This window comes from Melanerpes formicivorus, unplaced genomic scaffold, assembly GCF_026170545.1.
Source record: "Melanerpes formicivorus ecotype bairdi unplaced genomic scaffold, bMelFor1.0.p_v2 SCAF_6, whole genome shotgun sequence".
NCBI classification, from domain to species: domain Eukaryota; kingdom Metazoa; phylum Chordata; class Aves; order Piciformes; family Picidae; genus Melanerpes; species Melanerpes formicivorus.
Genome location: NW_027142358.1, coordinates 12,293,914 through 12,311,169, shown reverse-complemented (window position 1 = coordinate 12,311,169; position 17,256 = coordinate 12,293,914). Strand labels below are relative to the sequence as shown.

The window sequence follows — 17,256 nt, the reverse complement described above, 5'->3', positions numbered from 1 at the left end:
AAAATGACATCTTCTGGGGGCCTGCTGCCAGATTACAGCAGTTTCAATTGGAAACTTAAAAGCTGAAGCAGGTGCTGGAAACTGTTCTCCCTTTGGTCTGATTCATTGAGTGCCAGCCTTCAGCTGAGGAATGGAGAGGGGAAGAGAATTGATTTTGTGACTAAAATCTTGGACTGATTAATATTTGCAGTGCTTCAAACAGTAGCATGAAGCTCTGTAAATTAACTGAATTCAGTGGAACTTGAGGTGGTTATAGTGTCACTGGAGGAGTTGCTCTAGATCTGAAATTGTGACTCAGGACTAAGGTTCTGTTTTTTTAATGACTTAGTATCTTTAGCAGATGCTTTGTTAGACAGGAGCAGCATGCTTCCTTTTTTTTTTTAGTTTTCTGTAAGTCCCTAAATTTGGTAAACTATGATTTTATATGGTGTTTGTTCTCTGTTTTGATTTGTTTGGATAGTTTTGGTTTTATTTGGTTGATTATTTCATTTTGAGTACTGTGTCCAGTTCTGGGCTCCGCGGTTTAGGAAAGATGTTGACTTGCTGGAACATGTCCAGAGAAGGGCAACAAAGCTGGTGAGGGGTTTGGAGTACAAGCCCTATGAGGAGAGGCTGAGGGAGCTGGGGTTGTTCAGCCTCGGGAAGAGGAGGCTTAGGGGAGACCTTATTGCTTTCTACAATTACCTGAAGGGAGGTTGTAGCCAGGTGGGGGTTGGTCTCTTCTCCCAGGCAACCTGTTGCAGAATGAGAGGACAGAGTCTCAAGCTGCACCAGAGGAGGTTTAGGCTGGATGTTAGGAAGAAGTTCTTCACAGAAGGAGTAATTTGCCATTGGAATGGGCTGACCAGGAAGGTGGTAGAGTCACCATCACTGGAGGTGTTTAAGAAGAGACTGGATGAGGCACTTAGTGCTATGGTTTAGTTGATTAGATAGTGTTGGGTGATAGGTTGGACTTGATGATCTTGAAGGCCTTTTCCAACCTGGTCTGGTCTATTCTATTCTACACTAGAATAGAATTCTATTCTACACTAGAATAGAAAAGGATAGATTTAATGTCGGGTTGGGTTGGATTGTTTGGTGTTTGTTTGGGTTTTGGGGTTTTTTGTTTTGTTTTGTCTTTCCAGTTCAGTTACAGCCTGAATCTACAGCTTTTGTTTAGAACACTGATTTAGAAAATCATAAATTTATATTTTCTAGGGATGGTTCTGGAATGAGTTCCTGCTTTGTATTCAGTTATTGCTACTGCTAACCAATAGAAGATCTGGGAAAGGGAACTTCAGTGAATGTTAGAGTGGCTACATTTGTAAGATGAAGTGTCAAGAGATGTGGGTTGATTTGTTTTTTTTTTAAAGGCAAATGAGTGCTTCTGCTGTGGAATTTTTCAAGGGCTAGTGTTGATTTAAATAGAGTCTTGTAAGCTCTGGTATTTCTTAACCTCTAGTGTGTACCAACAGTAACAGTTTTGGTGTAACAGCAAGTGCTGAGTCTTGAATGAGTTTATCGGTTGAATTTGAACGTTTGATTCCACACCTCGATTCAGAAATTATGGTAATCTTTGAGTGCAGGTCATTTACTTCTCTGGTTTATCACTCAGCATTGACAGGTGAGAGCGGTGCTAGGAGGAGAAAACCCATGTCTGGTGAAGAGATGTCTGAGGAATGGTTTCTGTAATGATGAATGAGCATTAAAATATTTCAAAAAGTTTATCTTCAGGCAATGCTTAGGTATTAGCCTGAGCTTTTGTGGAAATCTAGCTGTGATGTTAAAAGAAGTTTTGCAGAAACTTAATATTCTAATGTCTCAATAGTCTGGACCAGGACCTGTGTGCAAGTGTTTTCAGAGAAAATACTAGCTTATACATAATTTTCACTTATTATTGGAGAGCAATGGAAATGTGAAAGTGAAACATCAGTTGTATTTTTCTAACCACCCTTGACAGGAAAAACTTTTGCTTCTGCTCATCACTGATCCTCTTGTCTGTTGGGGTTTTTTTTTGTTTTTTTTTTTTTAGTCAAAAACATTCTTTTTAATACAGTGTGATGAAACATCCATTATTTGCAAGCTGATTGAGCATAAAGTATTTCATTATAAAATGGTCATCCATCACTGGAGGCTGGGAGCTGCAAAAAACATTAACTGTGCACTTTTGGCTGGAATGCAGTTTCTCCAGAATAATGCAGCTTCTGTGTAAAGCATGCAGCATAAAAAAATCTACTGTTCAGGAAAACAGGTGCTTGCCCTTGCTCTCCCAGAGCTTTGGGATTTCATCCCAAGTTTTTTGAAAGGCCCTCAAAGTCCTTATGTTACCTAGAGTCGCTTTCTGGTTTTAGGCGCTGGCCTCAAAGCTGAGCAAAATGCTGCTCTGTGTCGTGTGGTTTCATTCTGACAAGGCTGTGACAATTTACTGGCTGTTTAACTGCTGCCTTTTAGGAAATCATTATTTTCTTCTCCTCACTTGTTAGCTCCCCTGAAAGTTAGGTTGCCTTTTTTTCTTCTTTTTTTTTTTCCTTTTTAAAAATAAAATTTGTTAATAATGACATCCCAGAAAGTGCGTGGATAAGCAATGCCAAGTTGTTTCTTAATGTAACTCTGGAATGTCCCTATTGATTTCTTTGATACTTCACAAAATGAACTACTGATTTTCGATGTAATAGATTATTGAGATTACTTTGATCTTACCTTGTACTCGTCGTATTTCCTTAACTTAAATATGAACTTGAAAAGTAGTTTCCTTCACCGAGAGTCTTAGTTAATTTTTTGCTTGGGGGGAAACATGGGATGATAGGGCAGGAAGCCCTTATTAGATTGCTCTTACAATGAGCTGCTTTTTTGAGATTATTTTCAGGTAATGTAATGGCACAGCACTTAAAAAGGCCAAATGTGTTCCCTTTTCTTATGAGGAATCGAAACATAAATGAAGTGACTTGCCCAAAAGCATGAAGAGGAGACAAATGGCAGAGGCTGAGACTAAACTGGTTTACCTGCCTATGATCAAGGACACTGCTACTATGTGATGCTCAAGGCTTTTTTTGCACATATGCTTATATCCTGTCAGAGCAAATTCTATAGGTCTAGGCTTGAAAATCAAAAGACAAATTTTATGTCTTTGCTTTTTACCAACTCTTGGGAGCAAATGCTGTTGAAGTATAATGGTTCCATCCCACAGGTCATGGCAGCAGGAATGCTGGGGGTCAGAGGTTAAAGCAGAGTTATGTCCACTGACCTGTTCAGTGTGTGTTCTACATTTGTGGGGAGCCAGGCTGTGTTGTGCCCTAAGGGAAGGAGAGAGGGATTGCAGAGGCCTACATGAGTGTGTGAACTGAGGACTGGCTTGAACAAACAGCCCTGTTTATCTGAGTCAGTTGAAGTTTTGTGCTGTGCTGTCACTTTTAGATCACTTTTGCTGGACAGCACAAGTCAGTGGTGGCCTTTATAGAGTTAGGACAGGATCACTCATTTGAGCTTCAGAAGCACTTTAGTGGTTCTGTCTGTCATGGGCATGATCAAAAACATTTGCAACAGACTAAAATAGATCTATTTGGCACTTTCTTAAAAACTGTAACCAGTATTTTGCCTGATTTCGGTAAAGCATTTGGCACTGTCTCCCACAGCATCCTTGCAGCTAAACTGAGGAAGTGTGGTCTGGATAATCAGGTAGTGAGGTGGATGGGAACTTCTTGAAGGAAAGAAGTCAGAGAGTTGTGGTCAATGGGACAGAGTCTAGTTGGAGGCCTCTATCTCGTGGAGTCCCTCAGAGGTCAGTACTGAGACCAGTACTATTCAATATGTTTGTCAACGACCTGAATGAGGGCACAGAGTGCACTGTCAGCAAGTTTGCTGACAACACAAAACTGGGTGGAGTGGCTGACACACCAGTGGGTTGTGCTACCATTCAGTAAGACTTAGGCTGGAGAACTGGGAAGGGAGAGATTCAACAAGGGCAAGTGTAGTGTCTTGCACCTGGGAAAGAACAACTGCGCAGACCAGTATAGGTTAGAGACTGACCTGCTGGAGAGCAGTGAAGGGGAAAGGACCTGGGGCTTCTAGTGGAAGGTTGACCATGATCCAGGAATGTGCTTCTGTGGCTAAGAAGGCCAATGCCATTCTGTGGTGTATTAGAAGGGGTGTGGTTAGTAGGTTGAGAGAGGTTCTCCTCCCTCTCTACTCTGCCCTGGTAAAGCCACATCTGGAATATTGTGTCCAGTTCTGGGCCCCTCAGTTCAAGAAGGACAGGGAACTGCTTGAAAGAATCCAGTGCAGAACCACAAAAATTATTAAGGGAGTGGAACATCTTCCTTACAAGGAGAGACTGAGGGATCTGTGGCTCTTTAGTTTGGAGAAGAGGAGAATGCTTAAAAATACGAAAAGGGTGAGTGCCAAGAATATGGAGTCAGGCTCTTCTCAGTGATACCCAGTGACAGGACAAGGGGCAATGGGTGGAAGTTAAGGCATAGTAAGTTCCATGTAAACATGAGGAAAATTTTTTTTCACTGTGAGAGTGACAGAACCCTGGAACAGGCTGCCCAGCAGGGTTGTGGTGTCTCCCTCTCTGGAGATATTCAAACCCTGCCTGTATGTGTTCCTGTGTGATCTGGTATAGGTGATCCTGCTCTGGCAGGGGAGTTGGACTGGATGATCTTTGGAGGTCACTTCCCTTGATGTTCTGTGATTCCCTTCCTAAGGTATAGTGCTAGTAGCCGACGTACCAAGATGTTATTCATACTCCTTGTATAAGCCTGCTGCTCAGGATACTTGTTATCTATCATCTGTTAAATGACCATTTTGGAGAAGCTGATGCGTGGCCATGGAGTTGTTAATGTCAAGCCATACGGTACCTTTATTTGGTGTTTACAGTCTTCCTAGGAGAGAGATGAACTGTCAGTATACAAATGGACTGTTTATGTTCTAAAAAAAAATGTCTAAATAGCAAATGTTAAGGATGTGAGCAGAAAAAAGTTGTCCTGGATTACAGCTGATCAGTGGCCAAAGGTGTTGCAGAGGAAGCTTTTACTCACTCTGGTGCTTGAGAGTATCATGTTGCCACATGGAGACAGTTTAATTCATAGGCTACCCTTACTTGTTTGCATTGTGAAATAGTAGCGAGGCTTGATGAGGCCCTGGGCAGCCTGGTCTAGTTGGGGATGTCCCTGCTGACTGCAGGGAGGTCGGACTAGATGACCTTTGGAGGCCCCTTCCTGCCCGGACCATTCTATGATTCTAGTGTAAGTAGGATTTGTATCATTGTTTAGACCTCCTGATGTGATCATCAGCATCCTGGGTAAGTTTTTAGAACTGGGTAGAGCACAATGAGAAATCCAAAATGCCTAAAATTCATTAATTTCTATCACATCAGCTTCTTCAGACAGTGCAAGTAGAACAAAATCTATAGCCTTTAACCTTACAGGTTGCAGGAAAAAATTGGCTTTTGCAAGTTTTCTTGGTCAAAACAATGGTTTAAGAAAGCCAGTTATGGACCTTGCCAGTGAAGATCATCTCTTGTTGGAGAACAGCTAGTTCAGGCTGAGCCCCAAATGGCATCAGTCTTGCTGCTTGGAAGAGGAATCATTCCAAACTACCTGTACATTTTTTTTCTGCTGAAGGCAAATAATTTCTGTTTAAATAAGTATAGATCCCTGGAGTCTGGAGGAGCAGGCAGAATAGGAATCAAAAAATACTTCACCTTTCATCTTTTAATAAACTTTGCTCTTTCCTTTGGGATGGTACTTTGACCCTAGTATTTAATGCGGGTTTGTTAATGGAGGGTGAATTATTGTCTCCATATTTAGATATGGTAAAGTAGTAACATTTATCCTCCCAGCTGCTAGAGAAAGTAACTGCTTGTGTATTCCTCTGTCCAGGCTGCTGTAAGGACAACTAACTTTTTTTAGGAATGTGTGGGATCCCTTAATTTCTTCACATAGGTTTGTTGGGGGTTTTTTGTCATTGATTTTTCACAGTCATTTTACTGTTTTACAGTTGATGCGCGATTCCAGGACATGGGAAAAACTTACTCATTGTATCAGTTCTGAACTCCAAGATAGGCATCATGGAAATAATATTGTTCAGTAGTGACCAAGGTTGCACTGCATTCACAGATCTCTTCAGTGTAAATGAGTGTTAAATCTCAAGCTTCTGCTTCCCTTCATGAACTGTTGTCACCTTGTATGGGTAGATTGCTCTAGCACATAGCAGTATGCAGAAATTAATGTCTTTACCTGCTCCATTCTCAAGTACCTAATACTCACTTGTTTTCATCATTCTAGGAATCAAGGTACCTTTTAATGTGGGTAGTCTATAGGGGGGAAAAAAAAGCTGCCTAATGTTTTTGCTGTTGCAGTGTCTTAATGGCAACATCTAGATTGACTGCCACAAACCAATCTCTTCTTCCTTTGCTTCTGTTCTCTTTTCACTGCCGTGGGTTTTTGAGATCTGGACAATTGTGTTTTGCTATTACACTTGGGAATTTTATTTCCTGGCAATAACATGGTGAAGCACAATGTTTCCTAGATTAGTTCAGGTCAGATAGAAAAATTTGTGTAAATCATAACAGGGAGATATGTTAAACCTTTGAGAAATTTTTGTCATTAAAAGGTTGTCTTTCCTCTAGGGCCATCAGCCTTTTCTTCATTTCATTCTTTGGACTTTGTGTCAATCACTGATGCTGTTTAGATTCTCTGACAACACAAGAAATGTCTCGGCTTGTTTGGGATTTGTTGTTCTTCAATTTACTTTTAATTTTTCCCCTTGGCACTCATGGGTTTCCCTTGAGGAAGGGGTAAACAGAACAGGGTAACATCCAGATAGCTAATTGATGATTAAACTGTAATCTTTTTCTCAAGCCTCTTAGAAATAGTGAAGCTTTCCTTTTCTCAACATGGTGAATTTGCAATGAGAGAGTGGTAGACACACAAAGCTGTGGAGAATTACTGTGCTTTAAAATACCAAGGAAGAAGTTTTAATTTCTCCTGGGCTTTTAAATTGCCTATTTAGTTTGGGCCTGGTACTGTGCAAGATGTGTAAAATACCACAGTGAAACAAGTCCACTGACTGAATAGAGTTCTGTAGAGTGTTACAACCTAATTGCTCTGCCTTCGACATGTGCCAATTTCTTTTGGAGAAGAAAAGGAGTGCTTAAACATGACATACATCAAACTTGTGCTGTCAGTAAAATGGATGGATCAGTCCATCCTCTGGACTTGGCAGTGTGCAATGCAATTCCCCATAGGTTTCATTTGGCCTAGTTGGCCTTGTTAGAGTGGCCATGCTTCCTTTCTCGTATTAGGAGGGAACCTTGGGAAACCTGGCCCTAATTCACAACAGGAGCAAGATCAATAACTATCAGCGTTTGGTCAAGGGTGGATGAATTTGTCATGGGATGACTGCTTTTTGCTTTGGTTTAGTAATTTAATTTAGAGTTGAATGTCATAGGATCAGAGGAGTGCCTGTGGGTTCTGAAATTCAGGGTTTTCTGTAAGAAATACTTCAAAACTATTTCACTTGGTTCTAAAGGAAGACAAAAGGTAAAGCTTACCTGCATTTTACTCACCTTTTTGTTGTTGGATGGTGGGCCGGGTTTGTCAAGATGCAATTATTCCCTGAAAGCTTATGCTTTGTGTAGCTCCAACTGTTGATGGCATTTATTTTCCGTGTGAATGAAATGAGTATCTTCTATTTCTCATAATATCACTCCCTCTGAAACAGAATAGGGTGGCTTGGAATAACAATGGAGACACAGCTGGAGTTTCCAGTTTAATTTTGGCCAAATATACTCTTGCAAGTACCTGCTCATGAAAAATACCCAGGGTTTTTTAATGGGTAATCAGAACAGCTGAATTTGAAGCATGGCATCAGATGAAAAACTGGATAACTAATGGCTAACACTGGAGGGATTGTCAGAGCTCCTGCTTCACTGGTAGAAATGAAGTATTTTCTTCTATAAGAAGTATTTAAGTGCTGTCCTGACCAGAGAATATCAACAGTCAAATGCTCAGTATGCATTCTGTCATTCTTCTCCAAAATAAAAATCTCAGTTCTAAGGGGTGCTTGAGATCTTGGTACTTTGGAACAATAATTTGTTGAAGTCATGTTTAATGAAAGGGAGAAAAACACATGAAGCTGGAGTGTGACAAATGAAAGCATTTGTGCCATTGTAATGAAATTAGGCAAATAGAACAGGCTTGACAGCTCTGGGTTCCCCCTGTCAAACTGCATTTGTAATTCTAGCCTTGCATTCATGTGTAGCTGTGAATGGCACAATTTCCCTCTTGATACGGTGGGCCTGAGCCCCTGAATGACCAATTCACAGAGAATTAGCTCTAAAGAGTATATTTTACAAGCATACTGAGAAGCTTTGCAGTTAATTCTCAGTTCTCCTTCATTGGTTTGACTGCCCCTAATTTTGGGCTGGTGTTTACTTAAATCATACGTAAAGCTTTTGACAACACTTCCAGTCAAATACTGATTTCAGTAGTATGCAACACTTGCTTCCCTACATCCTTATGGTGAACTTGTATGCTGTGTTGTGCAATTCCAGCAGCCTTTTAAATCAGCTTGCAGCATTTCTAGAAATAGACATCTAGACTCGTGGCTCCTCAGCTTCTCCCTGGCTGTCAGAATCCAGTTCTCTTAATCTGTTAAAACCTTAGATTTTTAAGTAGCACTCTGTTCTCATTTCAGATAAGAAAATCTCTATAAATCTGCTATGCATTGCACTGTGTTGCAAGGATAGAAAAACAAGACCAAAACAACCCTCCTTACAGGGAGAGATGGAAGAGGATTCTTTACACTTGAAACCTTGCGCTGTCCAGCCTGATCTAGTGTGGGGTGTCCCTGCCCATGGCAGGGGGGTTGGAACTAGATGATCCTTGTGGTCCCTTCCAACCCTGAATGAAACTATGAAACTACTAGAACTGTGCAGAGGGCAACATATTCAGGAACAAGCTAATTAAGATCATCTGTCTTAGCTTTTTTACACTTGTTCCCCTACATCAGTTGGCTCTTAGTGAACTGGAATTAAATGTTGGACTAAACTTTGAAGCTACAAGAAGTTGGGGCATGTCTTTCATTGCTGGCATATATTCCAGTCAGTCTGAAGAATTTGTTTGTGAAGTGGTTAAATAAAGGCCTCCTCTAGTCATCAGATGTAGAGCTGCTGGAGTTGTAGTTTTGCTGAAGGGTGTAGAACCAATATGCATATAATGTTGTGGGCCTCTAATCTGACTGGCTCTATATAAAGCAAATTCAAATTTTAAAGGAGCAAGTTACTGTAGTTCTGTTTGCTAGATTTGTTAATCTCTAAATTAGTTAACAGATAATCATGGGATTAACAGAAAATAATCTCTTGTTTCCCAGTGATCCTTCATTGTAATCTGGGTGAAAATAAGATAAAATTTAAGCAGTTAAGACTTCAGGAATATTTTAAAAAATATAGAGTATGGCTGATTCAGTACTTTTGGATGGCTTTAGAAGGCAGCTACAGTTTTGCCCTTTTTACTTAAAACTTTTCTTCTTTAGGCTGGAGGTTAGGAGGAAGTTCTACACAGACAGAGTGATTGCCCATTGGAATGGGCTGCCCGAGGAGGTGGTGGAGTCACCATCACTAGAGGCGTTCAGGAGGAGACTTGATAGGGTGCTTGGTTGCATGGTTTAATTGATTAGGTGGTGTTGAATGATAGGTTGGACACGATGATCTTGAAGGTGTCTTCCAACCTGGTCTGGTCTGGTCTGGTCTATTCTATTCTTTCCTATTCTATTCCTATTCTGTTCCTATTCCTATTCTGTTCCTATTCCTATTCTGTCTTAACTTGCTGAGAGACGTCAGGGACTTCTCATCCTTGGGTGAAAAGGCAAAATGTTTAGTTGTTTGGTAAATGGACTGAGACTAAAATGCTTATAAAGTCCCATAGGCCAGAAAGGCAGTTTTTGCAGAAAGTGTGTTTTTTGGTGAGGCAGGAAGCACTTGCTGGTACCTCAATTTTCTGTGGCATAGACTCATTGAGCTCCTAGGCAGGAGCTGTGAAGAGCTGGACTTCTCTGTTAGAGTGTTGCCTTTTATATTTTTCTCACTTTGAGAAGAAATGAGAATTCCTGTTGGTTGTACAGTTCAGCATGCAAGCAGTGAACATAATAAGGCATGCTTGAAACATTGCTCTTGTCTGAGCTCGTCTGTGTTGGAGGTGCGTGGGATACAACTGAGACAGCCTTTCTGAAGGCTGGGCGTCAAAGGCCAACAGCTGCTGCATAAGAGGAGTCCAGGTCATGTGGTTTGAGTTGCAGTTGCCTGTCCTGGGGACAAATGATGTTGAAATAACTTGTCATAAATAATTTTTTCTTGTTCATTTACTCTGATTTGGAACGCATAGCCGATCCTGATAAGAGTCATTCAGGAGTAAAGAGTTGAACTGCCAGAGAAAGCAGCTTATGTGAGCGTTTTAGATCAGGAATGTGCCAACAGTGTGCTAACAATAAGAAACCTCTTCCAAGGGGAACCTGCTTCTGTGCTTCAGGAGAAAGGGGATGCCCAGCATCCCCTTCAGCTTGTTTGCTGAAGTGTCAGAATGGCTGGATGGGATTGCTGAAATGGGAGTTAGGTGCTTCAACTTGAATTAGTTGTTTAAATATCTTCATGGACATGTGTGTTTAAGCACAAATAATCCATAGGAGGAATGGAGGAAAGCATTGTGGTCTCAAAGGAATTCTGTCATATTAAAATTGCCAGCCTGAAGGTTTGGCTTTCTGATATGCTATTTAAGATATTCTTTCCCTTCTCAAGCTACATGCACTGCTTTGGATTAGCTGAGCATTTTTGGATGTAGTGTTGGTGCTGGTGTCTTTTTGCTTCCCTGGGAGTTAGACTATGTGATCCTCAGAGGTGCCTTGCAACCCTTACCATTCTGTGATTCTGAGATTTTGTTTAAGGGAATTGTATAAAAAGAACAGGGAATGCTTTCCAGCTAGTCCCCAAAGCAGCCCAGGCTGTATCATATTTTAATATAGTTTTCCCTAGCTTTGAATAGACAGAAAAGGAAGGCTGCTTGGAGAAGTCCCTAGTGAAATTTTGCTCTCCATGCGTCCACTTGTTCAGTTTTCCCCCTTGTAATACCTGAGGCTGAAGTCACATTTGCAGGGCTGGTGGGTTTTGGGGTATGTGTTGTTCAGGTTGGTTGGGTTTTCCTCAGAGTTGAAATAGTTCTCTGCTTAGGTAACTGTCTGATGTTTTCTAGTTCAAACACTGAGAAATGTCTCTTGCTAGGAAATATACCTGGAGAAACTTCTCTCTCAGCAATTCTCAAGTATCTCACTGGTTATGGTGTCCTCACTTGTAATGCCTGAATCTGAATCCAGCAGAGCAAGAACCAGAGAGCTGAAAAATCAGAGCTGCTTTTTTTTGGAAAGCTTTTGTAAAAGTTAAGCATGTACTGCCAGGCATTCAGTATTGACTTTACATAGCCTTTGCTTTGGCAAAGGAATTATTAAAGTTATAATTGATTTTACTGAACTTTCTGAGGTTTGTGGATATTTTCAGGAGAGTCTTTTTGCAGTTAGGTGCCAAAAAAATCATCAAGACTTCAGGTAGTGTCTCTTTGAAGATACAACTTGCTAGGCAAAACAATTGCCTTTAAAGATTATGACCCTGCCTTACCAAAATATTGTGAAAAGAGCATTAGTGTGTTCTTGCTGTTCTGTGCTCTAGATAAAATTTGAGCTCTGGTAATAAAAGTTAGCATGGAGTACACCTTGCAGTTTTAGTTACTGATCTGAAAGAGCTGGCAGGTTGGTTCTGGGCACTGTCACATTCAGTATATAAGGCTATGAAAACCTTTTGGTGACAGAGCTTCTGAGCTAGCTTCATTGAGCAAAATGAGATTTGAATTAAAAGGACTGATCTTTGATTCACTGACATGGTTGCAAAATTTTTACATGGTTAAAAACTTCCAAGTAGCTTTAATACCATTTTCAGAAGCTGAGCTGATACTTCAGCCAATTAGAGTAATCTGCTTCAAGACAGGATATAGCAAGAACAGCTACAGCATGAGTGTTTTTCTGTGCTCCCAGTCTTCCTATTGAAGCAAGTACTGCTACTGAGATTGAGTTCTGCATTGAAAAGGGAGCTGGTGACCCCTGTAATTCCTCACTGCCTGCAAATGCTGCTGGTCAGAAGAGCTCATTGTAGTAATGAAGTTAATAGTCCACAGATGCAGACAATTAGCAGTGTGCTTCGTGTTTCACTGAAATTTAGATCATTTAGACAGTAGTCCTTTAGTGGGTACATCTTGCAATAAAAATACTCTCATCTTGTTTAGTAGGGGGGGTTTTAGTTTTTGGTGGTTTGGGGTTTTTTTGTATTTGTTTTTGGTTTTAATAGCACAGCATCAGCTACCTAGTCTGAAATAGTTCTACAGCATGTAGAGGAATCTAACCTTCTAAGATTCACAACTTTAGTTGAAAGAAAAAGCCAAAACTTCCCACAGTCTAAAGGCAATGTCTAATTTTTGTCTTGAGAATGGGTTGATGGAGAGCAGAACCTCTATCCTCTGCTAGCAAGTTTGTCTCATTTCACCAATGCAGCTGTGTATGTTTGTTGAGGTCCCATTCTTCTTACTAACCAAGGTGCAGCTTTTCCATCCTGTGTCTCGCTGGGTCAAAGAAAACTGGGAGAATTGACAGGATTTTGTTAGTGCTGAATGTTAGAGAAAGGATCAGTTTGAGGGAAGAGGAGCTTGAGTGTTGATCCATAGTATCTTACTATGTTTAATATCATGCAAGTGCTTGTAACTAGACAAAATGTTCTATAAAACACACTTAAATAAACATTGATGAAAGCATGTCTTACAATCATCTGCATTTCCATGAGCTATTGAGAGGTGACGTAATTGTAATGTCACACCAGGATCTTGAGCCAAAGAAATTGAATCATCACTTTCCTTTTAACCTCTCACAAGTTAGTAGTCCTGGCCTGATTTGAACCAGTGGCTGAAAGGCAGGAGACTGCATAATGACTCCAAACATTCTTTTCTTTAATTGCAGTTTTGATTTAGTTAACAGCAAAACTATTGCACTTTGGTATTAACTATTTAAACCCCCCAAAATGGCATTATTCTTCCTGCTTTGCATCCTCACCATAATTTGTCACAGTTATGTTAACATGCTTTTTACTTTGAATTTCCCTGATCTTAGACTCAGTAAGGTTTGCCTGTATTTATTTCAGTGAGTTATGCTGGTAGACAGAATAGCAGCAGCTAGTCTAAGGAATCAGGAATTACAGGGTTTCTTTCTCCCTCACCTTAAGCTCGTAAGTGCAATATTGGATCATGAAAAATATAAATGCCAGTGTTCCTGTGACACTATTAACCAGTAGACTTGTTAACTTTTATTAGGAATAGAATGTAGCTCTCAGCAGCTTGAGCCAAGTATTTGTCCTTAAAGGTTTCTGGTCTCAGGATTATTACAGTTACTTTTAATGCACTCTTCTTTGCCTGTGTACTGGCTGTATTGTGGCTGCCTTCACCTGCTTCTTAATGCATTTTCTCCTAAATCCTCCTCAGGACTCATCTTAACTTGATTCCTTTATTCCTTGTGGTGCTCTGGGTTAGGTTTTTTGGTTGGTTGGTGTTTTGGTTTTGGGGGGTGGGGAGGGGCAGTGGTGGTGGTGTCACTTTCCCTAGTTCTGGCTGTTCTTGTATGTGTTGTTGTTTTGGTTTTTTTTTTTTCATTCCTAAATCTTCCATTGATAATCTTGAAAACTTCAGAAAGCTCCTTAGTTGTTCTTTCACTATCTTAACAGCTTAGAGCATTTATCTGCTTGTATTGCAGCTTTAGAGAGGATACTTGCTGTCCAAAGCAGCAGGTAGACAAGTGCCCTTTTTTCTACTTCGATTGAGAGGTTTATACAGATAGTCTGAAAACTACACAGAAGGATTTTTAAACTTGTCTTGTGGTTTTTTCCTCTTTTCCAAGCAAATTTCTAGTGTTGCAGAAATACAACTTATGTTCAGAGAGCTGCAAGTGATCTAACCTGGTTGTATATTTGTACTATGCATACAATTAGCATGAGGCCATATATTTAGTAGGATGTTACAGTACTGAGGGAAGGTGGGCAAGGTCTATGTAGTTAATGTAATCACACAATCCCAGGAGCACTAAGAAGATGCAACCATATCTGCCAGTTAATTAAAGCAGGAATGTAGGCAGCAGTGGTTATGTGGTGTTTATATAATGTTCTTTTGAGTATCATCAGAAAGTGAACTTCACAAATCATTGCATTATCTACACATGTGTGCATGTGTGTGCGTGCATGTGTGTGTATATTTAAAAGCAACCCTGACCTTCCCACTAGCCTCCTGAGACTAAGCAGGCCTCCTTCCTCTGAGATTAAGCTTGCTGTAGATTCTTAGAGAAAATGTATCCTAGTGATTCAAGTGTAATTTAATGGCTCTTTGAAATTATTTTTATTTTAACAGAGCTCTCTGAAATAGAACCCAACGTCTTTCTTCGGCCTTTCCTGGAGGTAATCCGTTCTGAAGACACTACAGGCCCCATCACTGGATTGGCCCTCACCTCTGTGAATAAGTTCCTGTCATATGCACTAATAGGTATGTTATGTGGCATCCTGGGATTTACCAAAATGCCAGGCAAATGTATCTCCTTGAGACATGTCTTTGGCCAGGATACACGGATACAGTCTTAATGAGGAGATTGTGGAAATAAGAAAGCTATCATGAAGGCTGGGGAAATGGGCAGCTGCACTTTGTTAATACCATATCTGCTGGTCTTCCACAGTGCTGCAGCAACAGGTGAAAACAAAGCCATAGCTTCTGGTCTGCCCTGACTGCCTTGTGTGCTTATGGCCTTCTGCTGAACTGTGGTGGTCACCAACTGCTTTTTAATACAGTCTGAGCAAAAAGGCCAGGGAGGGGAGAATCCCATTTTTGATTGTTCTAACGTACATAAACACAGTAGAATGTATTTAGTTTTGTGAACTAACATTTCTGCTCCAGACTGAGGATGTTTTTTGGCCTAGTCCCAGACCCTGTTCTGTGGTGTGCCAGTACCCATTGCTTGTCTCAATTGTTGTAGCAGAGACAGTTTTGCTGTTGCTCAGACTTTCAAATGTGCATGTTCTCCTTTATATTTGTGAAAGAACAATAATGTGCATGTGGTCAGTTCCCATGGCTCAGCTGGCTTGTGGTAACTCATTAGCTGGCTTTCTGTCTGCCTTCTCTGTTGTTACTGGTGCTTGATTTTTTTGGGGGTGTAAATTCTGTTAGTACTTTCTGATCATACCTGTGTGAATTACAAAACTTGTATATATAGTTTATATAGTTTGTTTATATAGTCTCATTCAGAGAGAATTCTTTTACTTGTCTTGCTCTCCCCAAATTCAGATTTCTCAGTTGTTTTCCTCCCTTACATTGTAAGTGAGCACTGTTGAATTTTTGATGCTGTTATTTTAAATGTTTTGTTCATTGCAGTCAACATAAGGTAAATTAGAGAAAGAAAGGGCTTAATGTAGGGTATTTCTGTGGGAAAGACCTCAAATTAAAATAAGCAAAACTGAAGACTTGTATGGGGAAGGAAAAAAAAAAGAGTGTAATGGAGATGTAGTGTATCAAGACATCAATTAGTGGGCAGTATTTGGTATGATTAAGTGGCAAAAAATAATGAAAATGATGCAATATTGATGTCACTTCATAGGTCAACACAGAAATCTTAATAAATTAGCCTGTAAACATGCCTCTGAAGGACTAAGCAATAATGCAGAGTATATTAGTTTCAACATACAGTGAGGGTTGAACTCTTCTTATGTGGTTAGAGTGGGGTCAGAACACCAGAATGGTATCACATGTCCAGGCAAATGTCTGTATTGGCAACTGGCTAGAAATTCTTGATTTGAGGCAGAAACAGGGGAAAATGTGGTTCAATGTTCCAGTGTTTCTCTAGCTACTTGTTAATTAGAATATCAATTAGGTCACTCCAGCAAGGGTGCATTCCTGTAACTGTTGGTGAGCATGTGTCTTTGAGGTTGATAGTGGAAAAGACCCTCTGCCTGGTCTTTGTTGTGGAGAAGAATTTGTAATCTAAGACATCTGTTGCTGCTTCAGGTGACATTCACAGCGGCCTTGTCCTTTCTGCTGCTCCAGATACCAGTGAGGCTGGGATTAGTGGTGCTGACTGAACATCTGGCTAGGGTTGTGTTGTTAAATTAAAGCTTTTTGGTTGTATATTTCTCCTTGTAATATAAGCCTAAAGGTAATCTAAAGACTGCCTAGGAGATGCTTAAAGCTGACCTTAATGTATGAATCTGTTTCAAACTGTATGGCTCAAGCAAGGACAGACTCTGGCATAACTACAGGGGGGAAATTTCAGCGTGGCTGATATTTGTGGTGCATTTTGGAGCTGCATAATTGACGGGTGAAACCAGCACTTTTTTCAAAAGCATCATTAGCTGTGTCTATTCTGTGAGTGCATGGCTTTTGCTGTACACACTGGGTCAAAAACCAGTGGGCAGTGAAAGAGCCAAACTCTTCTGATCTTTGCCTAAGATGGCTTTCTCTTCCTATTTCCAAAGTATTTCTTTGCTAAACCTTAGGCTGTTTCACTGTTTTTCTTACTCTGTCACAAGTCAGCAGGTGGCTATCTGTCTAGTTTTCAGGCCAGTATTGCTGACAGGCATTTTTTAAAAATAGTTAGAAAATAATAATTCTTGAATAGCCTTTGAGACATCTCATCTCTATTAGTCTGAAATGCAAAGATCTGTTCCGAGCCTGTTGGATGCTGCAGTCACTATAGTGTGCAGTTGCAGCTCGGTTAGATAAAATGACTTGATGTCCTCCATGTGTGCGGTTTAGTTGGAATAGTTTGTCTTACAGAGATGATCCTCTGCTCTGCAATAAGTACTACTGTTTCAAGAGCTACAATCAGTAAATTACACAGCAATTTCTGAAGTACAAGAAGAATGTGCAACAATGGTAAACTGTGATTTTTTTATTTTTTTTTTTCTTCTCCCTCAGATCAGTTATTTCATTATTCAGCAGTTTTGCATTAGCTAGCTTGTCAGCTTTTTTGAGGAGCTCAAACCTTAGCTACAGGAAGACCAGAGGCTGAATTTCACAATTGTATTTTTCATCTTTTCTTCAGAAAAGGTATATGCTTTTCCTGCTGTTGCTAAAAACTATATATCTGTATGTGAGCAACTATTGTTCAACCTCCAGTGAGAGGACTTGCTGTGTGAGGAGTTTGAAGCTTGTTCTTCCCTCT

General features: G+C 40.3%; 1 protein-coding gene across 6 annotated transcripts in view; it reads left to right on the top strand.

Annotated features, from left to right (window-relative positions):
* Positions 1-17,256, top strand: part of GBF1 (golgi brefeldin A resistant guanine nucleotide exchange factor 1) — a 108,120-nt gene that overhangs the window by 47,982 nt on the left and 42,882 nt on the right. For all 6 annotated transcript variants that reach the window (XM_068139748.1, XM_068139750.1, XM_068139747.1 and 3 more), the window contains exon 4: positions 14,460-14,591. In XM_068139748.1, the coding sequence (XP_067995849.1) occupies positions 14,460-14,591 (132 nt within the window). The remainder of the gene's footprint in view (positions 1-14,459; positions 14,592-17,256) is intronic.